Source organism: Saccopteryx leptura, chromosome 1 (genome assembly GCF_036850995.1).
Source record: "Saccopteryx leptura isolate mSacLep1 chromosome 1, mSacLep1_pri_phased_curated, whole genome shotgun sequence".
In the NCBI taxonomy this organism is placed as follows: Eukaryota; Metazoa; Chordata; class Mammalia; order Chiroptera; family Emballonuridae; genus Saccopteryx; species Saccopteryx leptura.
In genome coordinates, this window is record NC_089503.1 from 224,803,456 (window position 1) to 224,828,382 (window position 24,927).

Sequence of the window (24,927 nt, forward strand, 5' to 3'; positions counted from 1 at the left end):
TCCCTTAAGCCTGGGAATCAAAGCGGGGGATGGTTATAGGGACTGAAGACAGCGAGGTTAGGAGACAGTAATCTGAGCTGTATGTGCAAATATTCAACTGTTTTCAGGGACTTGCTTCTTTAAAAAAAAAACTGGTAAAAACAAAAATTTCAATTGAAAAGTTTGACCTCAATTTTGTAAGAGAGCATATGAGACCTCACTACTAAAATGGCATAAATTATATTAATCATTCTATATCTTGGCCAAAAAACTTAAGCTTTTTTTTCTGTGGACAATGTAAATATACTTTAGTTATTTAATACTTGGGACTACAGATACCATTTATACTGCACAGTTTTTAATATAAAAGATGTATATGAAAATAATCTTTACTTGATAGTGTTAATGCTGACATATAAGTCTAGAAAAATTTATAATCTACTTTTATTTGGTAATTAATTGTGTATTACTAAGACAGTGGAGATAAATCGACAATTTGACCAATTATTAATAATAAGAGATGAATACTTTCTTGTAGGAGTTTTAAAACTATACCCAATATATGTTTGCAATTATAACCATGACTTGGGCATCCATCATGTCATTTGTTTATGATTTGTTGAGAATATTAAATATTTTCTGTATATTCACAAACCGAACATTAAGAAACCTATGAAATAGAAATGCAGATGAAGAGATAATAAATATTCCTCACATTTTAGATGTTCCTCAGGAAAAATATTTTTTATTATCATTTTTGACAAAAAATACAGAGTTGGTAGATATAACTTTTATTTTAAACAAAAACTCACAATTCACTTGTTTATAGGACAAAGGGAAATGAAAGGTAATATAACTACTTTTTAAAATAAAATCACAGATTGGACTAACACAGACTTTATACAAACTAAACCAATTCACTGTACTATTCAATATAACACAAACTTGTCTTCCATATACAATGAACTGACATTCAAATTCAGAAATTTTACACATAAATTAATATTAACAAAATTTATTATATACACATAGTTATCATGAATATATTTTAGATGATCCCAACATTTTTTTTCTTGGTAAACAGTGAGAATTATGACATACGAAGACAGTGTATAAGGGACAGTAAGTCAGCTTTGATTCCATTATTAAGAAATCCATATAGAATGGGATTCAGACAACAAGACATCATGCCTAACAAATGACAAATACAATACACCAGTTTGAAATGCCTGTTTGAAATAAGGTTATCATTAAAATCAGTTACCACATGGAAAAGGTGTAGTGGCATCCAACTAACAGCAAACACTAGTATCAGTATAGTCAGTCTGTAGAAAACACTTCGAGATCTCTTTTTTATTCTCATGATAGAATGTTTTACTCTCATTTCCTGAACATCTGAGTTTTCTTCAGGTTTCATCTCAAAGCAGGTGGGGACCCCTGGTATGGACTTACTGGATGAAAAGAGGTGACTTTTCACAGAGCCCAAGTTTTCCGGAAGCGTACCTGAATGATTGCCTTGAGGTCTCGCTGGAGCAGGTAACACACATGCCTTCTTCCTGCTGTATCTTCTTCTGTGCTTTCTGATGAGTGAATAGTTCCATTTATGGCTGTTGGAGAGTTTCACCTGAGGCCCACTCTTTTTGGATGGATGAAGAGTTAAGTTGACCATCTCATTTTCTTCAAGTTTGTTTTCCGTGTTGGACAATCCACAGCTTATGCTCCTGCAGACACTGGTATGGCTGACAGTGAGACAAACTAAGGGCAGGATATACTGAACTAGCAATAAAGAGATAGTAAAAGCAATTCTGTATGAATCAGATGGCCATGATTCAATACACAGATACCTGCTGCTCAGCAACTCGGAGCCAAATGTTTCCTGAAGTTCCACAAGACTGTGAAACACCGGAAGGGGAGAACAGATGGCAAAACCCAGTGTCCAGACAGTAGCTATCAGGAAGTAGCCATGGTTTGCTGTTAGATTATTAGATATAGGATGCTTTATCATATGATATCTGACAATGGCAATGGATATTAAAATTAAAGTGGAAACCAGAACTGACACACACTGAAGGAAAGGCATAACATGACACATGACTTTGCCAAACATCCACTGGTCTAGCAAGACAGAGGTCAGTGTGAAAGGTGAGCAGAACAGCACGACCAGGATATCCGAGAAGGCCAGATTTCCTATGAGGAAGTTTACTGTGGTCTTCTGATTACGCTTCCTCATTAGAGCCATTAAAATAAGCAGATTCCCCATGAAACCAAGCAGACTGACAAATGTATAGAGTCCAATCAGAAAATACTGCAAGTCATCGACACTGCTTTTATAGTCATCCCAGACGGGGAAATCAGAATGCCTAGGGGCAGCAGTGTCATTCTCTGTGGCAAGTGTCCGGTTGTAATAATCCTCAAGCTCCAAATCCATATTATAGTCCTGCTTGGAAGAAGAAGACACGAGTTAGCAACTTTAAAAAAATGACAGGATTACTATATATGAATCTACCAAGAGGGAAACTGAATTTTACCATTTGCTCCTATTACCTTAACTTCCTAAGAATGTTTAGTGAGGTCTTTAATTGGTTCCAAGTGCAGTGCAAATATTAGCCAACAACAACAGTAAGTTTGTCTATTGCCATTCTATGGTGTGTTAACTTGTGTTAAAATCACAGACTTTTTTTTTTTAAATTAAAGTAAGAAATAATGTAAAGTAAGGAAAGGCAAATATAGATAAGAACTTTGAGATACCTAATTTACCGTACCTTATTAATATTCTTCTCCTGTCAAGGTTCTTACTACATGGCATAGTCATCTAATCTACTTTAAACGTTTCTTCCTTTCCTACTTAAATCAAGACTGAACTTAAGAGTCACCTATCCTAAAATATTCCTGGTCAACACTACTACCCTCAATTTAAACACTATTATTTTCGACTTATAGGTCTTGATCCAATAAATTTCCAAACAGGACATCCTATTGTGTATGTACATTCATTATCAAGAACTTTAACTGTAGCTTTATGTGCAGCAAGTTTCACCATTTGTGCTATGAGAAACTCTGAAACTACTCTTTTCCACAACATCTACAACTGATTCCATGTTGACTGAATTACTCCCTAGAAGAAGCTACTTATATCTTTTAAAAAATAAATTAATTAAAAAACTCAGGATCTTATTCATTTATTCTTAGGTCCTAACCAATAATTTACATTGATATTACCTCAAATTAGAAACTGTAAAGGTACAAAAGTGACTCACATGGCCTACTGAGTCATCTTTCTTATTCATCTCTTGATAGTCGATACTCCCTACAATTCACCTGGAGAGGTTAGTGAGCTTCGAGTCAAAGCAGCTTTGACTGGCCTTTCTGTCTAATTTTATAAGTTCTGATGACCTCCTGGTCCATCTAGCTTGTCCATCATCATATTTATACTCATAATGTGTACAGGCTATTGGTTATTGTGATCCTGCTTAGTATTTCCTTTGACTCACTTTCTTGAAACAATTCTTTTTTGTTAAGAGACCTGTAGTTCTTGATTGCCTTTTCTACGATCAAGGTAAGGACAAAAGAAATACTGGACGGTCTATTCTACGAAGGTTTCATGCTTTCCTGAGACATGTGGAATAACACTCATTTAGAGTGAAATATTATTGTCCAAATTTTTTGAAGAGGAAATACAGCACAATCTGTGGTAATGGAAACATTCAGATTGCCTCCAATGTATAATTCTTTTCATGATAGTAATGGTGTTAAATAGAGTATGTTGTATATAGAAGATGCTAAGTAAATATTTGTTACTAACCATTTGATAAAAGTAGTTTAATTTTCCCAGCTTTAAAATATCAGAAATGAATCATCCTGGGAATATGGGCAAATCTCATTTAGAGTATAACTTTGTGTATGTGTGTGTCTCTGTATATATATATATATATATATATATATATATATATATATATATATATATATATATGGACCACTGAAATTAGATGTTTTCAAATGGCCCCAAAATGAAATGAGTAGATGCCTATATAGAAAATTGTAATAGTTTAACACTTAAAATTTTTAAATTAGATGTCTTCATTGATAAAGGCTATCACATAAGCAATATAAAACTAAAGTAGCAAAATACATTTATAACATATTTATTTAAATAAAAAAGAGGCATATCAGATTGTATAGTTTGTCCCTAAAACTTTTCTATTTTAAATATATGCACACAAAATACTGAATTCATTAAATTATAAAACCACTGTCACCTTAGTAAGCAGATGAAGGAAATGCCAGCCTGAGAATTCACTGGATATAGGAAAAACTGAGGGCACCACTTCTTTTCCTCCCTAAAAGACACTATTCTATATACAAATTAAAGGGGAGGCCCCTTTCATAAATGAATAGCTAAAAAAGATTCATTGTTCCCGTCTTCATTCATTCAACTAGAATTTATTGAGCAGCTAACATGCTAGGGTCTCTGCTTGGCTCTGGTAGCAAAAAAACAAACTAATACAAGGTACTATGTAAGGAATATTGTATGAGGGATTAATACAAGGTTACACAGTGTGTAACTAAAGATTGCAAGTGCCTGAGATCTAAAAGGCCCTAAATAGATGATTGATGAATGAATGAGTGAGTGAGTGAGTGAATGAATGAATGACGTTCTCTTGACTTCCAGGAATGTCTTTTTCCCAACAGCACGGCCACTTGCACTGTTCCTGAATATAATAAATACTTATTTGTACCTACTGATAATTAGCAAATTATCATTTTTTCTTATGTTTTTCTCAGCCAACATTCACTAATCTATTTTATTTTGCTGGGGCTATGTAATCACCCTTCTCCTGCTCTTACTGTCACCCCACCCCATCTACACACAAACATACACAAGTGAAACACCTAATATCTGTGCTCCGCACTAAATGAGCATTCTGTGAATCTTTGCTCCAGTGAAAGACTTCTCACAAATAAATAATGGTTACTGCAAATTAGGGTAGGGGATGTTAAGCAGTTTCTTTAAAAATGCCTCTTTACAGTTGGGATATTTTAAACATTAGGAAAATTGAAAATCTAAGGCAGAGGAACCCCTTTAAAATGAAAAAAAAAAAAAGCACAAAGAATTTCTTTCCTCAAACTTACTCCTCCATTTCCTTTTTCCTGAAAAGCACAATAAGCAAACCTATAATGGGAATGTCAGCTTGTGGACTAATTTTCTGCTTTCAACAAGTGTTAGAATGAGTGCTGTCCAATTTGATGCAACATAAATATTTTCTGCTAGTAAAAGTGATGTTATATGTGAACCTTTCTTCATCTTGGATTCCTAGTGAAAATATGAAATATAACCAAAGAGAGAATGTTTTAAAAATGAATTATTATTTGAGAAGAAATCTTATATTGACTGTGTGAAAACTTTGTTGTGGCTAAAAAAGTGGAAATAAGAGATTTTCTTCTCTTTCTCCCACCATCTGAATTACTAGGCTAAACAACAAACTGAATGCTCTCAGTAAAAAGTGAAGAAAAAAAAAAAGTTCTTCGTCACACTGTGGCAACTTTAAAACAGCAATGTCTTTGTCAAGACTTACTGTATTTTTTAAATAAAAATTTATCTATATCTGACACCAAAACAGAAAATCTTCTGAGTGTACTATAAATGTTAAGTAGATAATTCTTAGAAAGCATAATAGGAACTGTAGGGAACTCAAAGGATCTAACAAACTTAGCTTACACATTTAAATAGTATTTATTAAGATAATTCCCTGTCTAATGAAAATGCACATCTTTCTTCTCACAAAGGATGACAATCACACAAAAGAATAAAATAATTGTAATTTTCCCCTGCAACAATGATAAAATGCAGACTATTGCCTGTTTTGCTGTGAACTTGAAACAACGGAGAGATTCCAGGTCCTCAAATCTTTCCATGATTTATTTTTAAAGCCAGAATCTGGCAAAACTTGAATTGGAAAGATAAATACAGCTCTGTTCTCAGCTGACAGGCAGGCAGGCACGCGCCGCCCTTTCTTCTCAATTCTAACAGCAGAGTTTCTATTCCCTTGAGAAACCTGAAATTTAAAATGCATTGGGGTTGCAAATTTCTGCTCACAGTGCTTCAGGCTGTTCCCCTGGTCTAAGGCAAAGTCTCTCGGCTTCGCTCCAACCCGATGGTTCCGTTTCTTTAAAAGATAAACTCAAGGTCGGTAAACTTGGAGATAAAAATCTCGTTTCTGTCATTCGAGGTGTACGGATGTATGGGATCGATGGCAATTGTCAGATGAGGCCACCTTGCAAACAAGAGCGCAAACCGGGGGCGCAGCTGCCTGCGGGCGGCGGACCAGCCTCGGGACGGCGCGCGGCCGGACGCCCCGAGCGGCGGGTGGATGGCGGCCCGGCCTCGCCTCGCCGGTGCCGGAGCCGGTGCCGGACCGGGGCCGGGGCTGGGCACGGCGGGGAGGGCGCGAGCTGCGTTCCCACCACCGACCCGGCGCGGCGCGAAGGCGCGGGGCTCGCCTCCCCGAGGGGCAGCGCTCCGCGCGCCGCGATGCCCCTCGTCCCTTCTCCGTCCCGCCCAGGCCCCCCGCACGGACCCCGGCACGCTGCTCCCGGGTGAGTACCTGCCCCGCACGAAAGAACGCCGGCCCGTCCCCGCTTCCCTTTCCCGCCTACACTCGCCGGCTCCGCCACCCAAACCCGACTTCTCCGGCCCGGCCAACGCCCGGTCCCGGGGCCCCGCGGACTCGCCCCGCGCGGAAGGGGGCGGCGGGGAGAGGCTGAAGCCCGTACCTCGGGGGCCCCGGCCGCTGCCGGCGCCTCGGCTCCTGGGAACCCGGCCAAGCGTGGCCGCTCCAGCGCGCGGGCGGCGGCGGCTGCAGGAGGAGACCTGGCGGCGGCGGCGGGGACTAGGGGGCGGGGAGCCGCGGGGGTTTTTAGAGGTGCCTGGGGAGCACGTGACTGCTCCCGCGACCCCCGAGACCCTGCTCCAGCGCGCCTGCTCCGCGCCAGCCTCCGCGGGCAGGGGCATCCCGGCCCCCACCTTGCTGTTTGGGGCCCCAGGGAGAAGCTGCAGGCCCCCGGGAGGGTACCCCAGTCACTCTGGCCTCTGGGTTCCCGCCGAGGCCAAGTTCACTTGAGGAACAGGATGGGTTCTGCCCTGTCTGACCCCAGCCGGGTGAAGCGAGCTCGAGGAGTTTGGAGCTGGTGTGGGGGAGCAGGGGTATCTCTGAGAGCTTAGGTTCCCTGAGAAAAAGATGCAAAGCCCAGGGTTTCTCTTTGTTTGGAAAAAATAATAATAAACAAACAAATAAAAGCAAGGCCCAAACACAAACAGAACGTTGCTGTATTTGCACGTTTTTAGAGTGAAGAAGGGCGAAGCCTAGGCAGGGCGGTTGACCTGTCTGTAGGGCACGCACAAGAGTCGGGGACGCACACGAGAAAAAGGAATACGGCCCATTCCTCAGGAGCAGCCCTGGGCCTGCCTGCAGCCGGGGAGTGAGGCTGAAATGGAATCCACTTCTCAAGACTGCACTCAGTGACAAAAAAGACGACGGAGGGGGAAAAAGTGTCATGAATTTAAAACGATGAAGAAAAAAAGAATAAAATTTGTCCTTCTGTTTCTCTTGAATATGATTTCCATCCCTAATGTTCCCAAATCGGTATCGCATAGGTTTGCCTTATTTTTAGTCGTGAGATAGGTGTGTGGGCGTATGTGAGAGAGAGAGATGCATATATCTTTGACCATAGCCTGCACAAGAAAAGGTGTATTTATTGTATACTTTAAAACTGAAAGCGATTAAATGACAGTCACAGCATTGTGCATTTGGTGATGAGTGAAATCCTGTGGGACTGGTACTCTGTGAACTGGAGAGACCTGTATCATTTGGATGCAATGAGAATTGTATAGCTAATATCTGGGCGTGGCAAACTATGTTATCGCAGAAGCCAGACAAAAATTCTTGTGCTTTTTTTCTGCTAAATTTTAACATACTTGGGGGATCTGTCTAGCTTGTCATTGTTATCAGCCAGATAGCTTTTAAATACCTCAACCAGATCAGTTCCTTTTTCATTCATTCCTTTTTATTTCGGGACTACTAGTTTAGTCTCCCCCAAATTTTAACACAGTAGGCAGTCTAAGCAGGCCCATGGGATTCTGCAGTGGGTGAGAGGGGAGATAGAAGTGTTGAGATGGGATGACCAGTGAGAAAATAAATCTTGGTTCTTAGACTTTAACTCCAACATCTGTACAGTTAATGTGTTACACATCACATAACTTTCCATCCTTCCATCCCTTGCACAGTTATAACACATACCTACTTCAAATACACATTGGCTTTAAAACAACTTTCAAACGAATCCCATTGTGACTATCTTCTAAAAAACTTGTCTATAAGCTTTTTTATATTTAAAAAGATGATTTTTATCTTTTGTTTTTCACAAATTTTCTTGTGCTATTGATGACAGAAACCTCTAGGTCAGGGGTCCCCAAACTTTTTACACAGGGGGCCAGTTCACTGTCCGGACTATAAAAAAAACAACTATGAACAAATCCCTATGCACACTGCACATATCTTATTTTAAAGTAAAAAAACAAAATGGGAACAAATACAATATTTAAAATAAAGAACAAGTAAATTTAAGTCAATAAACTGACCAGTATTTCAATGGGAACTATGGGCCTGCTTTTGGCTAATGAGATGATCAATGTGCTCCTCTCACTGACCACCAATGAAAGAGGTGCCCCTTCCGGAAGTGCGGTGGGGGCCGGATAAATGGCCTCAGGGGGCCGCAGTTTGGGAACCCCTGCTCTAGGTTAAAGTCACTATTTTTGGAGTACTAAAAGACCAACATGTCAGTGAGATGCAGAATGTGATTGACCCATTTCCCTTCCCACCACATCAGCATCGTGGTTGGGGCTCATGCCAGAGTCTGTTTCACTATCTCCTGTCCTCTCACTTAAAAAAAAAAAAAGAGAGAGGAGTTCCAATTTCTTCTTCAACTACACATTTGATGGTAAAGGAGTAAACAAATTATTATTAAGAATTCTTTCTTGGGAAGCAGAAATTGTCAATTTAAAAATTCTAACAATATGCTACTTTAAGAAGATATAAGGACACATACATATTTTTCATCTCTAAATTTCCCAGGAAGGATTCAAGACTCATCATCACTCTCTGTAGAAGATAATTTTTTTCCTGCTTTATGAAGTAACATTCAAACAGGAAGAATTCTACCTCTGGGAATAGAAATAATGTCCACCTCTGCTCCAGTGTTTTTCCTACTCACTATTTATAAAATACTCATTTGGGAAATTAAGTTGGGTTTTATGTATGTTACAAAATTAAACTGGCTGTTTCCCAGTGGTCATGGTTCTTTATCAGCTATGAAAGACAGCTTTTCTATAAAGGTGAAACTTAAAATCACTCGGGACTCCTAAGACAAATTATTGACTAATAAAACACCAAACAATGCCTGGGGTAGTATTTCTCTGAGGACCATGTCCATTGTTTTTGTCAAAGTTATTGCTGTATTTTAACAACAGCTACCATTTGTGGAGGATAGTATCTAGAATGTTTTGGTATAAACTCAAATAATGTGATCTTGAAACATAGAAATAGTGGGGGTAAATAAGTACAGAAAATGATATGACTTAATTTGATGCATTTTTTCTCTGAGAACCTTTTTATATTCATTAAAAGTAACATTTTTTTATCCATTGTTTCTGTCACAGTAAAGTTAAATCCTTAATTCTGAAAAGATGTAGAAAGGCTATTTCTGCATGTTGCTTCAGTGACTTTTTTGGATTAGTAATAGTTTGTCATATAATCAATATTTAGGACTTAAACAAGAAAGTAACTTATGATTGTGAAACACATACAATTTGTTTTAAAAGGAACAAATGCTATTTAAATAAATAAACGCAAATTATTTGTGTGCATAAAGTCATTTTCCCAGGCAAATCAGTTTTGAGGTCCTCAAGGAGCACTACAAACATTCCATTGCCTTCTTCTAATAAGCACTATGCAATTTAAGCAAAACATTTTTCCTTCTGATGCCCTAATGATTAAGTCATTAAATATAAAGGAGTGACCTGATTTCCAGAGAGAATGTGCAGTTCATTTTAAAAGTAAGTTTCCAGGTTAAAATACACACACACACACACACATATGATACACATATATATGGTTATACAATCACATATACCTGTGTATTTGTTTGTAAAAGGGACACTTGATCTTTTTTAGTCTTCACTTTCTTTGAAAAATGAAATGTTTTAACTAGCAAATCCAGAGCCCTCTTTGAGCTCTAAATATCTATGACTTTATGCCATTAACAAGCATGCATTACAGGCATATGTGTGGGAAATAACCTTTTTGATCTTTAGAAAAATGTAATGGTCATAGAAATTGTTTGTCTCCTCTCCATATTAGAACAAAGAAAAAGAAGAAATACTGTTGTGTTTCCCATTAATACTGGCTCATTCTTTTACTTACAGCTGTAACTACATAATGATATTTGATTCCTTTCTTTAAAAAGATGTGGGTGCCTTACAGATCAACAAATCATTCTTTATCTATTATATTATTTTTTAAGTTTCAGCACAAAATATATAGAAGAAGAGAACTTAGATCCCTTTGGAAAAAAATAACATTTTATCATGTAAATCCATATTTAGGCCATATATTCTCTTTTGTGGATCAAAACTCCTCATAAAAAGTAGTGTATCCCCCCAATACTGTTTTTTAAATAAATTTTCATTTCTTAGCTAATTTATCATGGCTAACTTTTAAAAATCTGGTTGTAAATCTAATTATAGCTTTACTCTATATAAGTGGAAACAAAAGGGGAAGAGTTTAATCTATTTTAAGTAGGTTGTTTTGAATAGTCTTTCAAAAGAATATTTAGAGAACTGTTCAAAACATTAACTCAGAATCAAAAGTTGAGATGGTTAAATAATATGCTCTTCAAAAGCGCTTCTGTTTCCATGTTCTTACTCTTATTATTCTCATAGGTGATTCAGCTTTAAGAGTATATTATTCAACAGGTAGAAAAAATATCTGAGGCATTTTCTCTACTAGACATATACATTTTCAAAGGCAATAGTGGCCTTTATCTGAGCTTACACGTAATGGAGCAAGCTGAATCAACACATAAGAAAATCCAAAAATATGAGAAGAATCATCAAGGGGAGTATATTAGTAAGCCTATATATGTATAAAATGTATACATGTATACAGTACTAGATGTATACATAAAAATAACAATAATCCACTATAGCTAAGATGCCAAAGACATTTTTTAAGTGATTGAGATGAACAACTGGTCTTGATTTGTGATGATCATAATTTAGATAATTCTACCTTATTTATTTTTCTTCAATCCTCCAACAACCTTTTAATTTTTTTCCAGTGTCTTATGATACTCCAGGCATTATTCTAGGCTTTAAGTTTAAAGATGTGAAAGAAGTAGTCACTTCCTTTGAGCAACCACAGTGTAGTTGTAGATCTGTGCAAATAAATAGTAAATTGCAATGCAGTGTGATAAACTCTGTGTCAGAAATATACTTAGAGTACTGTAAGAATACAAAGACGACAAACTCAGCTTATGGGGTGGGAGGGGATGGCAAGATGCAAGAGAGCTTCATAGTTGAAAAGATACTTGAACTAAAATTTAAGGAGTTGGTGAGAGTTAACCCAGCAGATGGAGGGGATGGGCAAGTAGGAAGTGAAGAAATAGCACGAAGGTGTGAGAGAGTGTGACATTCAGAGAAGTGCACAGAGGTCAGTATGATGGAAGTGTGTAGGAAGCAGTAGAAGAGGTACTGAAAATGTTGGTTAGAAAGGACACTGTATTGTACTTGAAGGACCTGGGAAGCGACTAGACGATTTAAAGCTGGGGAAGGCTGCAACTGGATTGCTGTGAAAGCAGCTAGTGGCAGAGAGACCATTTGGTAGAGAGATAAGTAGAGCTTGAGTGATGTGAAAGGATACATTTGAGAGATATTCAGGGAGTAAAATAAATAGGAATATGTCCTCAGTTGAATTTGAGAGTGTGAGAGTGGGAAATTCTGGGAACAATTGCTGGTTTGGAACTTGTGGGGTACAGATCATGGCAATGACTGTGATCCAGTCAACAACCTGAGAAGCACATTTCCAAGGAAATGCAAGAGAGAGCTGAACTTTTAGATAGAGATTTAGGATTAAGAGCCAACAAGCATGAAATTGATGCAGAGGGTGTGATTATTCATTAAAAGTAAAAAAAAAAAAGAAGATTAAGAGTGAAAATTCCAGTAAATTTGGGCAATTTAGGGTCAATCAAGGAAGAGACAGGGTACAAAAGGTAATAACACTGAAGCTTTAGCTTTATTTGGGTGGCCTTGGACAAGTTTGCACGACAGGGGAAGTCTCTCCCAGCAAGAGACCTTCCAGAAACTGTCCTATACATACAGAGGATAGGACAAGGGGACTCTGGGGAGAAATGGGGAAAATAGAGAGGGGCTATATGTCTAGGTGACATCACTATATAGCAAGGTGAGTAGATTTGATTGAGGACTACAAAGGGCAACAACAGATTGGTATCTTTTGTGGCTACAAGAATTATCTTATCTCTGGGTATGTATAGTGGGTGGGCTCTAACTGGTTAAATACATATTTATTTGGACTACATTTAAAGCAATTAAATGTGTAAGAATTTGAGTTTATTGCTGTCTGGATTTGGGTGAATAGTTCTAGCCTGCTATGAAGAGGTGAATAATATGGGGACTATTTTAGGCTAATACACAACTGCTATCTCTGGCCCATTTATATAACAGGAGCCCAGGGAGAAAAACATATAAGAGGTAGATGGAGACATCTGATTTTGGGGGAGAAAACAGGAAGAGCCCGCAAGGAAAGAGAAGATCCTAGTGTAGAGTTAGTGAAGCCAATGGAAAAGGCGATTCCAGGAGGATAGGATGGTCAGGGGAGTGACACGCTACATAAATACCAAATGTAATCAAGTCTGAATTCTGTCTACTGGCTTTGGTCATCGATATCCTATGCAAAAGCAGTTTCAGGCGGGCCGTATTTGAGGGGGAAATGAGAGGCCAATAAACGTACTATACTTTGGGGAAAGCTACCAGGAAGGAGAAGGCAGCCAGAGAAACTATGACATCAGTGAGGGAGTTACAGTGAAATTGAGTGAGCCATTTTGGTTTTGTTTTTATTTCAGTGTTAAGCCAAGAAAACTGGTTTATTGAATAAACAGGTGTTATAGTTATCATTGTTTAATAAACCTCCCAAAACCTTGTAGAAGAGAGCAACATGGATTTGATGTTCATGGATTGAGAGGGGGAACACAACAGTGATGGTTGGTCTCTGTCACATGATGTTTTGGGTGCCATCTGGAAAAACTCAGTAGGTTAAAGTGACTCAAAGCCTGGGGGCTGAACCAGCTGCCGCCCAAATGAAGGATAGGATGTGAAAGGGAGTTTATACCGTTTGGCTGGCACTCACTTTAGAAGAAAAGAAGAGCCCATTGAGACTGAGGGTGTGAGGTAGGAAGGTGGAGGAGACTGGCAACCATTTGAAATACCTTCTGAGAGGAGAGGAATTGGGAGTTACCCAAGCCCAAGAATTTCAAGGTAATATTTAAGGCTTAACTAAGGTTTTGAAATTGTAGTTGCAACAATCTGTGCAACTTCACCTATACATGCTCTGTTGGCAGAGAGTGGTCGCCAAGTGGTTTCCTGGCTTGAGATGAATCAGATTATACCACTACCCGTCCTTGGATATTTATCCTTTTTCGAGATTTTAAATGTGTCTCAGGAAAGAAAAGCAACAGCTCGACCTGAAACAAAAGAATGAAGAAAGGCTGCTCACCTAAGCAAAGTAGTACCTGGGAACACTTCGCGCCGCCTCTGTGCCCATTTGTGACACTATTTAGGTGTACATAAGGAATCTTTTTGCTGCCTTTGGGAGAACTCGCACTATCTCAGGAAGTGCTGTATTGTGAAGGGGTCAGATGCCACGCCTGGGATTTCAGAGGTAGGAGTGGGGTGGGTGTGGGCGTGGGCAAGGTGAATAGTTAGAGACGATTGTCACAGGTGATGGAGGGTTCAGTGGCAGCGTTCATACTTCCCCTTCTCAGCAGCCATTCCTGCTCCACCACTTTGGAAAGAAAATGCAGAGAATATTAATAATTATAATAGAAAACAATAGTATAAGATGCCAAAGGTCTTTTCATTAAGCATGCAGCAAATGCAGAACGTTCCACTTTGTAAAATAGCATTATTCTTTTGTTAAATGTCTAAAGGGTGTCTGACAAGATAAGACCTGCAGGAAAATGTTTGGAAAGTTACTAAGTTTTTACGATCCTATCTTTTTTTTTTTTTCATTTTTCTGAAGCTGGAAACAGGGAGAGACAGTCAGACAGACTCCCGCATGCGCCCGACCGGGATCCACCCGGCACGCCCACCAGGGACGATGCTCTGCCCATCCTGGGGGTCGCCATGTTGCGCCCAGAGCCACTCTAGCAGCCTGAGGCAGAGGCCACAGAGCCATCCCCCAGCGCGCCCGGGCCATCTTTGCTCCAATGGAGCCTTGGCTGCGGGTGGGAAGAGAGAGACAGAGAGGAAAGTGCCCTGGCCGGGAATCGAACCCGGGTCCTCCGCACGCTAGGCCGACGCTCTACCGCTGAGCCAACCGGCCAGGATCCTATCTTAAAGTGTCTTATTCTAACAGTTTTAAAACAAGTGTTCTAAATCTGTAGCCTATGTAACCACTTGAGAACATTCCTGAGGTATACTCCTATTTCAAATCAAGAACAAACCGTAATAGTATTTGGTGTTTTCTACACTAGGAAGTTAATTGAATTGTTTGTCTATATACTTGTATACTAGCATTTTAACTAAATTGTTATTTCTTACTGCTAGTTAATTCTCTCAAAAAGACGATTGAGGAAAGTGATTGTACTATTTGTGCTAAGCAATTTAGTTAAACTCTTTACTGACTACATCCCGTAGATTTTAAGATTTGATGATGAAAATCTTGTGATAAACTTATTTCTAAGAACAGAACGTGACTTAGGCAAATGGAGTAGACAGAAGGTCAGTAGAAACATTAATGAATTATTGCCCTTTGAGAGAACTGAAATCTCTAAATTATGCCTTAATTTTCATCCTTGGTAAAAAAGCAGAAGAAGAAAATATATATGACATTGTACTCTGTTTAACCATTAATGGGACATTTTTAAATGTATGCTCATATCTATTATTATAGTACATTTGCTATATAATCATAATATCTTAATTCTTGATCATATCTCTTCACAACTATATAAAAGTGTCCAATGACAAAAGTCAATGAAAAAGCTTTCCTGAAACAAAAAGAAGAAATTGTGTCACTCTATAAATAAATGAGCTATGACTTATAAACTGAGGTTTAAATAAGGCTTATTCAGCCTAACAACCAGAAAAGAGAACACATTTCTTAATAGTGTAAAATTCAGGCTATTCCATGTGTCTTAAAATTTTGTTTAGTTTTTAGTTTTGAAGACAGAATGCAATCTTAGTTATGTAATAAAAATTTTATGCATATTCTAGGCAGTATCCTATACTTTTATTAAGAAGACTTTTTTTTTTGACAGATTTAGGGGTTTTTTCATCTAGGCCAGTCAATAATTTATGTGTGCGAATTACACAACTTTGACTTTTCCAAGTATTGTAGACTATGTAAAACATCTGGGATCAGCAGATCATTAATTAGTCTGAATCATGGGCCACTATGATGGTTTTGCACCATCAGTACTCGGTGTACATTCTATTCTTTTCTTCACCATGTTCAGTACAGTAGTAGAGTAAGCACCTAGACAATGGCATTGACTCTGACCACCAGGGCAATATTCAGTTCATCGTGCTCCCCTTAAAAAAAAAAAAAAAAAAAAATAGAGGCAGCTAGGCGCTGGGAACAAATCTGACTCAATGCATTTTCTCAGTGGAAAGAAAAGACTAAAATGCCAGGCTCTCCACCGGACTTGCTTCTTTGCCTTTTCAAAGTCTTTTCTTCTCTTTTAAAAGGAAGTAATAAGCTCGGCACTGGTATAAAAAAAAAATTCGAGCCTCACAAAACAAAGCAAGAAACAACCAGTGGCATATATCGGTGCGAAATTCAAGGTTCCTCTTCCCATAACAAACAACCCCTTTCATTCCTGAGTTGGGCTCACGCTCCAGGTTTTCAGAGTGGTGTGCCTTCGGCCACAAGATGGCACTGACCTGCAAACAAACAGTGGCACCGACTTTTTAAAAAGCATGTAAAATTGCCTTGCCTCGGCGGAGTCGAGGACCGTGCGGGGATGAGTGCTTACTTCCCTCTGCAGCGCGAGTCTGCGTCCGACAACCGTGTGTGGGTTTGCTGAGTGGCATTCCTTTCCAGGACGCCGAGGTAACGCACCTCCGGGGCGCAGGCTGCGAGGTGAGGCGCTGGGGGGACTTCCAGGCGCCTGGGGGGGCGCGTCACGTGATCGGGGATGAGGTGGAGTTCGGCTTTAAGGGGACGTCTCTGCCTATCTTCATCAATCTTTAGGATGTGAGCTGGAGAAATACCCACGGTTCTTCTTCCCCTCCCGGCTCCCTTTCCGGCCATCCTTCCCGCTTCGAGAAACGGGCACAAAGGGCAAATACAACCGAGGGTAAGTTTCCTTTTATGAGACTTTTGAGAAATCGGTCGTTGATGGGTGGAACGAAGGATGAGGGGGAAGAAAAAAAGCATGCGAGACCCCGAAACTGGCTCTGGGCAGCTGAGGTGGGGTGAAGAGTCAGCCTTTTTGTTCGGGCCCCCTGCGGGGTCTCCAGGTGCTTCGAAAGGGCGGACAGCCCGGGGCTCTCGCCTCGGGGCTGGGGCGTGGGGAACCGGGACGCGCGGGATCCCGGTTCTCCTCGGGGTCCCGTAAGAAGGCCGAGGGGCGGGCAGGTGCCCCAGCTGGTCTTCACCTCATCTTGCTCGTCTGTCGTATTTTTGGGAGCCGCCTGGAGCCCCTGCCGGGGTGGCTGCACTGGAGTTTTCGTGGAGGAACCGGCACTGGGACGGCCTGGGGAGGGTGGGCTTGGAGGGTCGTCCGCCTTGGTCTCCCTCCCGCGGCACGTGTCCCCCGGCTCGTCTCCGCGGCCGCAGACCCCGGCGCAGACGTGGCCCCACGGGTCACTTGTGGGTCCCCGCGACTGGGCTGGAACCGAGCCCCACCCCCCTGTGTTGGGCCCTCCCAGTCTGTCTGTGCCCTGAGCCCTCACCTCCTACTTCCCAGTTGGAACCACCTAACTCTTTGGCTCCATTCTGAACAGTGATGTTGGGACACTGGCTGAGTTAGAAGATTGGGCTGAACGTGGAGGTAGCCTGAGAGTGTTCGGCTGGCCCCAGGTAGGCTGGAGGGGGGCGGATGATTTTAGGACTGATGTCGGACCAAAGAGTATTGACCGAGTTTGGGCTCTGCTTATTTGTTTTTAGTTGGTTCGGATGTTTTCTGCTTTGCCAGTCTCTGATCATCATAGGTAAAGATGTTCCCTAATAAATGGATGGCTAATGTGTGTGATGAGGGTAAGGGGTGGAGCGGGGTGGAGGGTGGACAGAGGTTAGGAATGAGGACATTTTGGGTCAATTCACCTAGTTACACAATGTAAGAACTGTGGGCGCCTAAGCGTGCCACACAATGAAAACCTACAGGAAGTGTGCTTTGACGTTTTTCTTTCTTTCCTTTTTTTTTTTTAAGAGTCAGATTTGCCATACCCACCTGGATCCTAGGAGAAAGCCTAACTTGCCATGTGGCATACAGGCAGGGGTAAGGTCACAGCTTATCTGTCTCTGCTCAGACAGAATGTAGAAACAGTAGCTGTCATTCCCAAGACTCCAGGCTGCTTCCAGGGTGTAGCAAGAGAGCAGAAAGCTACCCAGTCGGTTCCCCACCAATGACTACAGACCTGTGCCTTTTGGTGGGTGACTGATTGATTAGTCTTTCTTATTGTTTTAAGGCAGCTAGCTGTCTGTTGAACAAGCCCTCCTTGGAGAGGAATGAACAGGGGATTATGTAACTCATGGAGATCAACTCTCAGTAACTTTGGGAGGCTGCATGTAACAGGACTGACATTTCCAAAACAAATGAGGTGAACAGACAATTCTGAGTATATGAAAAAATGTATCTGCAGCCAGCTATGAAACACGGAAAGTTGCACTTTCAGGGAGTAACAGCACTAAGAACAGTAAGTGGTGAAAGGCCAGTGTTCTAATCAGAAAGAAGAAAGAAATTTCCATTTCGAAAGGGGCTAATTTGCCAACTGAGGATCTGGGCAGTGTCTCTGCTTTGTAAAGGCACATGATAGCTATAATGAGATTTAACAGTCTTTCATTTTTGCAGTGTGTGTAGTTGCATACCTTGCTTCAGAAATATATATTGGAATAATAAATATCAAAGTATTTTTTTGCAAAGATAATGTATGTAAATTCTTTCCCTCTTAGTACTGTTGTTTTCTGACAATTACTATTTCTTAAAATTGTAGTAAGGTAGGCTAAAAATATACATTTTATCCAATGTGGGACTGTGTTATCCAACTGGAATGACTACCCAGCAATGCACTTAGAAAAGGAGGCCTGCAAGTACTTAAAAATATATAGCTTGCATTTTCTTTATAGCTAAAATAACTTCTTAGTAGGAACACTGTTATTCTTCATAAAAAATGTCTATCAAATATCATTTCAAAGGTATTAGAGATTCAGTGTATTTACCTGAATTCATCTGTAAGAAGGCTATCTTTGTAGCCCATACATTGTAATAATTTAATAACTGTTTGTGTTAATTCCCAAACACATTGAATGTTGTCAAAATCAGTGGATGTAAAATTTTTACTTTTCTTTTCCTTTTTACTGCTAACACCTTGGTCTGCACCTTCATTATCTCTCACCTGGATTAATGTAGTAGCCTCTTAATGTATCTCCTACCTCTTCCCTTTCCTGTTCTTAAGTCTGTTGAAAACAGCAGCTAGAGTAACAATTTTAAAACAAGTTGTGTAACTTCATGCCTTTACCAAAGACTTCCCAGTGACTCCTCATCTTTCTCAAAGAAAAAGTCAAAGACTGTACCCTGGGATAGGGCCTTCTCTGTTTAAGGTTTCCAATGCTATTTAGAATACCAGGTACACCCCAGCCTGAATGATTTTATGTTCTGTCCACATTAGGCGCAATCTCAGGGATCTCTGCATGACCTCCTCACTCACCGCTGCCCTGCCTTATCTCACATCCCATCTCGTTAGGCAAGTAGAGGTCTTCCCTATTGCCCAGGAATAAATTGCAACTCCCAGCAAGCCCAGTTCCCCTTTCTTACTGTAGTCTTCTCCACAGCACTTACAGTCATCTGGCATACTATCTCTTTTATTTATTTATTTTTTTGTGTCTTTGTGCACAAGATGAGAAACTCTGAGAATGTCACAACTGTCTCCACTAAAACCATGCCTGACACAAAAGAAGTGTTCAATACGTATTTATTTACCTGATGAGTGAATTTTCTTTCAGAAACAATATCTTTTTTTAACACAAAGTGGCACATATTTTTTACATACCTGACTTAATTAAAAAACAATATGGAATCAGCATCTAATTTGCATGTAAAAGGACGAGGATAGAATTAAGTTACTGATGTTAAGATTTAACTCACACAGAGGAGCCTGCTGTTCCAACCCTGCATCTGCACATTTTCTTCTAAACCTACTATTTGCGAGTTACTAAGAGGTGTATAGACAGTACCTACCTCAAAGAGGTTATATTATAATTGAGAGGAGCCGATTAAGAATTCAAAGGACTAAATGGTGCTTTGAAAGATGGGTAGAATTTGGATTGGTGATGAAAAAGAACACCCAGCAAGAGAAAAGGCAGGGGCAAAGCTGTAGACGTTAAAACAGGCCAAGTCTTGGTGGACTGTGAAAAGACTGGCCTACCTGGTACAGAGAGTTCATTATGGAGTTATTAGAGCACGGACTGAAAGGCAGAGAGAGGCATGATACAAAGGTCTTCAAGTATCAGGCTGAGACATGGACTCAATAGTCCAAATCTCATACCTGGATACTTAGTCACCTAGTGCTTCTTGGTGACAGGGAGCCATGAGAAGTCATAGAATAAATAGGAAAATTCTTTCCTATTTAGCTATTTTTATTTTTCATAATGAGGAAAACTTCACAATTAACTGATGAGTAATGTAAAATAGCTTGATAGCAACCTGAATATGAAACATTATGCAAAGTTTTCTTGAAGTCTTAAGTGAGAAATTTTCAAGGAAGGTTTAGATTATTACTTATTTCTTCAAGGTTTGTTTTCAGAAACTGAAAGACACAGATAATTTTCTCTGCCTTTCGTATTCTTGAGAGAAAAAGTGTGATTATCACATAAGTTTAGGAATCATTACAGGCTGTTGCATAAAGGAGCGGAGAACTCTATTTATTCTAACAATATTCATACTTGACATCATTGCCAGTACCATTCCCAGTCTTATATTTTCATTCCCATTTAATGTTAGCAACCTTTATTTTTATTATTTTTGTTTTATAAACAAAATGTGGTTCAAGCTGTGGTTGTATAATAAATAACACTTCACATCTACAAAGCAAAACCATTCAGAGAAAGCTTTATTAAGGACACCACTTAAAAGGCAAACATATTGTTAGTTCATTAAACATCTTACTTCCTTTTCAGTGGAAGTAAATCTGCATGACTTCCTTTATTGTTCTCGCATAAGGAAGACATAAATGAAATCCTCTTTCTAAACATAGACACAATGGCCTATAAATTAACCTAAGAAATCTCGTGATATATTTATTTAGTAAACTAGGGTAAATTAGAGATTTTTTAAAGAAGGGTTTTCAGTCTTCATAAGACTATGATCTGTAATTTGTTTTGTTGGTAAAAGTGCTGTGAAAACTCATATTATAACCAAAATTAGATCCCTGCATTATATCTGTATACAATCTAGAGTGGGAGAGAGGATATTTATATAAGAATAGAACATTAGAAATCTTTTGAAAACTTATAACATATTAATAAAGACATAGACTCTCACAAGTAGAGACAAAGCTGTTTTACACAAATATAAGAACTCTTTGAAAGTCTTACCTGTAGTAGTTATAAACTTTTGTGTACAGACACTGCTTGATTTGCAGGCAGTTCATGCCATTGGATTAAACATTTGTTCCTAATGAAGATGTGAAATTGGTTTTGGCTTTTTAATATAACATATTTCCTTTGGTTCTGCTTGTAACTTGTGTACTTTGACATAATATTCCAAGCACAGTTCCCTGTGCCAGATGCTACCCGCTCAAATATGAGAAGACATCTATACCATCATCCTTGTTTTTTTCTGGATTAAACATCTTCTGTTCCTTCAACAGTCCTTCAGATGACAAAGTTTTATGATGTTTCACTCTATTAGTCATTTCCTTTTGAATATATTTGTGTTAACTAATGTCTGCCTTAAAGAGCAATTCAGTGTATGGTGGAGCTATTATTGACCTCTACAAGAATTCTTTCATTTCTATAGTAAGAAAGGATGAGATAGTTTTGTTTTTTGCTTTGCTTGTTTCATATATATTTTTTTTATGTTTTACGCTATGTATTAAGCTTTCTTACAGTGTTTAGGAATAATGCTAATAGTACTGTTTATATAAGACTTTGAACATGAGATTTACACACACCTTACTAATTTACACACCACTGTTTTGCTGAACTCAATGTGTAAACAAGTCTAATGAAAATTATTGAGATTTTTTTCAAAATGTTTTTGCTGTTTCTGCTACTTCAAAAAGATGTTTATACAGATTTCATTCTGTTTATTTATTTCAGTGTCTTCACTTTAAACAATATTATGAGTCAGAATTCATTTTGCCTGCCCTGAATAAAATTAGTAATGCAATTGGTCATTTTCTCTTTACAGACTGTTCAGTTCAAGGGAATGAAGAATTCAGAATAATTCTGATGAGTGGATGCCAATATGAGAAATAAGAATAAGCTGAAAAATTGACCTGCTTTGAAGAAACATACTGTTCATTTGTCTAAAGTAATCTACAACAACCAAACCAATCAAAATGAATTCAACAGTATTTTCCAAGGTTGAAAATCATTCAATCTACTACAATTTGTCAAGGAATAATTCCCAGTTTTTGGCTTTTGGAAATGATTGTCATCTTCCTTTGGCCATGATATTTATTTTAGCTCTAGCTTATGGAGCTGTGATCATTCTTGGGGTCACTGGAAACTTGGCCTTGATCATAATCATCTTGAAACAAAAAGAGATGAGAAATGTTACCAACATCTTGATTGTGAACCTTTCCTTCTCAGACTTGCTTGTTGCCATCATGTGTCTCCCCTTCACATTTGTCTACACATTAATGGACCACTGGGTTTTTGGGGAGGCAATGTGCAAGTTGAATCCTTTTGTGCAATGTGTTTCAATCACTGTGTCCATTTTCTCCCTGGTTCTCATTGCTGTGGAACGACATCAGCTGATTATCAACCCACGAGGGTGGAGACCAAATAATAAGCATGCTTATGTAGGTATTGCTGTCATTTGGCTTGTTGCTGTGGCTACTTCTTTACCCTTCCTGATCTATCAAGTCTTGACTGATGAACCATTCCAGAATTTAACACTTGATGGGTTCGAGGACAAATACATATGCTTGGATAAATTCCCGTCAGAGTCTCATAGGTTGTCTTACACCACTCTCCTCTTGGTGCTGCAGTATTTTGGTCCACTCTGTTTTATATTTATTTGCTACTACAAGGTAAGAAAACTCCCCCTCCCAACACCATTTTCATTTTTACCTTCTTTCCAAAGAATTCCTCATTAAATGAGTGGTCCTATTTGAACTTGTTTTCTCTTTTCCTCATAGATCTATATACGTTTGAAAAGGAGAAACAACATGAGAGATAACAAGTACAGGTCCAGTGAAACCAAAAGAATCAACATCATGCTGCTCTCCATTGTGGTAGCATTTGCAGTCTGCTGGTTGCCTCTTACTATCTTTAACACTGTGTTTGATTGGAATGACAAGATGATTTCTGTATGCAACCATAATCTTTATTTCCTGCTCTGCCACCTCACAGCAATGCTATCCACCTTTGTCAACCCTATATTTTATGGATTCCTGAACAAAAACTTCCAGAGAGACTTGCAGTTCTTTTTTAACTTTTGTGATTTCCGGTCCAGGGATGATGACTATGAGACAATAGCCATGTCTACCATGCACACTGATGTTTCCAAGACTTCTTTGAAGCAAGCAAGCCCAGTCGCATTTAGAAAAATCAACAACGATAAAGAAAAAATCTGACACTGCTGTAGAATATGGTCCCAGTTGACATCTATTTCAAAACAAGCACAAAAACGGCCACGTACTTTCATTACTTGTTCAACCACGGAATAGAGTTAAAATCACTGAAGAAAGACCAGGATTCCTGTCTTGATGTTGTTGTAGCTGTCATAATTTCATTTGGAACAAAATATATGGGCTTTGGAATCTTCTGGTGATAGTTTTGACTAGACGCCCTTGAAGTATTTTTTGTAAATTTATGCGTATAATATAAAAACTTTTTATATCGTATTTATTGTAATAAAATTTCTTTTAAGTGTTACAATTAAGGACTTTAGAAACACTACCGCTGATATTTTCATTATATTGAGCTATCCTGAATAGATCATTACCAGATTGGGCAGTCCTGATGTAAAATAGGCATCATGTCAGTCTGCTACAGAGGTGACAACATACAAACAGCAGTCAGGATATGGAGGTAAAAGAGAGTCTGTGTTTTGCATACCTACAATCTAAAGTCATTCAGGAGTGATTTGCTTTTTTTTTTACATAAATGCATATCACTTAAAAATGCATAAAATGTACTTCTTTGCTGTGAGTACCATGGGGGATAGGGCCACCCACAAGAATTAAGTAGGAAAACAGTCCCTAAATTCAAAACTATTTTGGTACCCAACAATCAAAGGGTTTCAAAGTAATTAGTTTAATAATTAAGGTAATAATATTGCAAATAGTTGAATTATATTTATTTGAATTGATAATCAAGGGGTTTCCCATTTCTTACAAACTGTTCAGTGTTTGTCAAGCTTCCTAGCATAAATATACATGCAATTCAAAAGGCATTTCCAGCTTACAATGTATAAAAACACTAAGTGTATTTACCATACTTCAGTGCCTATATAATAACTCATTTTTGATTAACAATGTCCATTTTCAAAAAGACATCAAGGTACAATGTTAAATGAATGTTCACACTGGCTAGCAGGGATAAATACCTGAAAACTGAATATACTTCATATAACCCATGTTAATCTGTATAAACTGTGTGCCTTGTGAAGTCTTTTCAATAATGCACTGTATAGAGTCCAGAGTAGCTGTGTCATGTTAATATATTTAAGTTCATGTATCCTGTCATCGTGACTGAGCCTTAGAATCATTTGGAAAAAAAATATTTGAAAGAACAAGACAGATCTTTGATGGAGTATACACACAAAGTATTGAGTGTGTTGATTTTAGAAGGGTAGACATTTTCTTTATTAAAATTGTTTTTGCTTTTTCTGAGTCAGTTTTGTGTCTCTCTCCGTCTTTATTCTCTCTCTTTTTCTTTTGTGGTTCCATATCTTTCCTTCCATGATTTTCCCACAGCATCATGTATCTGCTTGAGAATGAAACATTTTCTACACTGTGGTGTAAACATCAATGGCCTAATCTGATTCCTTTGCTTCTTGAAGACAAGGGTTGTTTTACATTACTCCATGTCCCCAATATGTTTTGCACAGTGCCAGGTACTTAGAAGTTTTAAAAGATACATTTCTAAAACAAATATGAATATATAATGACTAGGTTTCCTTCCTTCTCATTTATGAGCATATTGACTTCACATCCTGAAATTTTCTTGAACTCTTACCCTAAATTCATCTTTATCAAGGAGATGT

General features: G+C 38.9%; 2 protein-coding genes across 6 annotated transcripts; one reads left to right on the forward strand and one right to left on the reverse strand.

The window, feature by feature from the left end:
- Positions 1–715: 715 nt before the first annotated feature.
- Positions 716–6,824, reverse strand: NPY5R (neuropeptide Y receptor Y5). 2 transcript variants are annotated; one of them, XM_066387107.1, is made up of 3 exons: positions 6,751–6,776; positions 6,074–6,143; positions 716–2,416 (listed from the first exon to the last, which is right to left on the reverse strand). In XM_066387107.1, the coding sequence occupies exon 3, from the start codon at positions 2,405–2,407 to the stop codon at positions 1,070–1,072; it is 1,338 nt and encodes a 445-aa protein (XP_066243204.1). In that variant the 5' UTR covers positions 2,408–2,416; positions 6,074–6,143; positions 6,751–6,776; the 3' UTR covers positions 716–1,069. The 2 variants fall into 2 exon arrangements, with proteins under 2 accessions (XP_066243204.1, XP_066243211.1); XM_066387114.1 differs by lacking the exon at positions 6,074–6,143 and having other exon boundaries at positions 6,751–6,824.
- Positions 6,029–24,544, forward strand: NPY1R (neuropeptide Y receptor Y1). 4 transcript variants are annotated; one of them, XM_066387144.1, is made up of 4 exons: positions 6,029–6,573; positions 16,315–16,409; positions 16,521–16,626; positions 21,901–22,066. In XM_066387144.1, the coding sequence occupies exons 1-4, from the start codon at positions 6,215–6,217 to the stop codon at positions 21,920–21,922; spliced, it is 582 nt and encodes a 193-aa protein (XP_066243241.1). In that variant the 5' UTR covers positions 6,029–6,214; the 3' UTR covers positions 21,923–22,066. The 4 variants fall into 4 exon arrangements, with proteins under 4 accessions (XP_066243241.1, XP_066243250.1, XP_066243233.1 ...); XM_066387136.1 differs by lacking the exons at positions 6,029–6,573; positions 16,315–16,409; positions 16,521–16,626 and adding exons at positions 17,276–17,351; positions 22,856–24,544 and having other exon boundaries at positions 21,901–22,747; XM_066387126.1 differs by lacking the exons at positions 6,029–6,573; positions 16,315–16,409; positions 16,521–16,626 and adding exons at positions 17,358–17,482; positions 22,856–24,544 and having other exon boundaries at positions 21,901–22,747.
- Positions 24,545–24,927: the final 383 nt, after the last annotated feature.

Excerpts from the sequence above, each read along its gene's own strand:
- NPY1R (XM_066387136.1), top strand. The coding sequence starts at position 22,052 with ATGAATTCAACAGTATTTTCCAAGGTTGAAAATCATTCAATCTACTAC. Across the intron at positions 22,748-22,855 it reads TATTTATTTGCTACTACAAG|ATCTATATACGTTTGAAAAG; the intron begins GTAAGAAAACTC and ends TTTTCCTCATAG.
- NPY5R (XM_066387114.1), bottom strand. The coding sequence starts at position 2,407 with ATGGATTTGGAGCTTGAGGATTATTACAACCGGACACTTGCCACAGAG.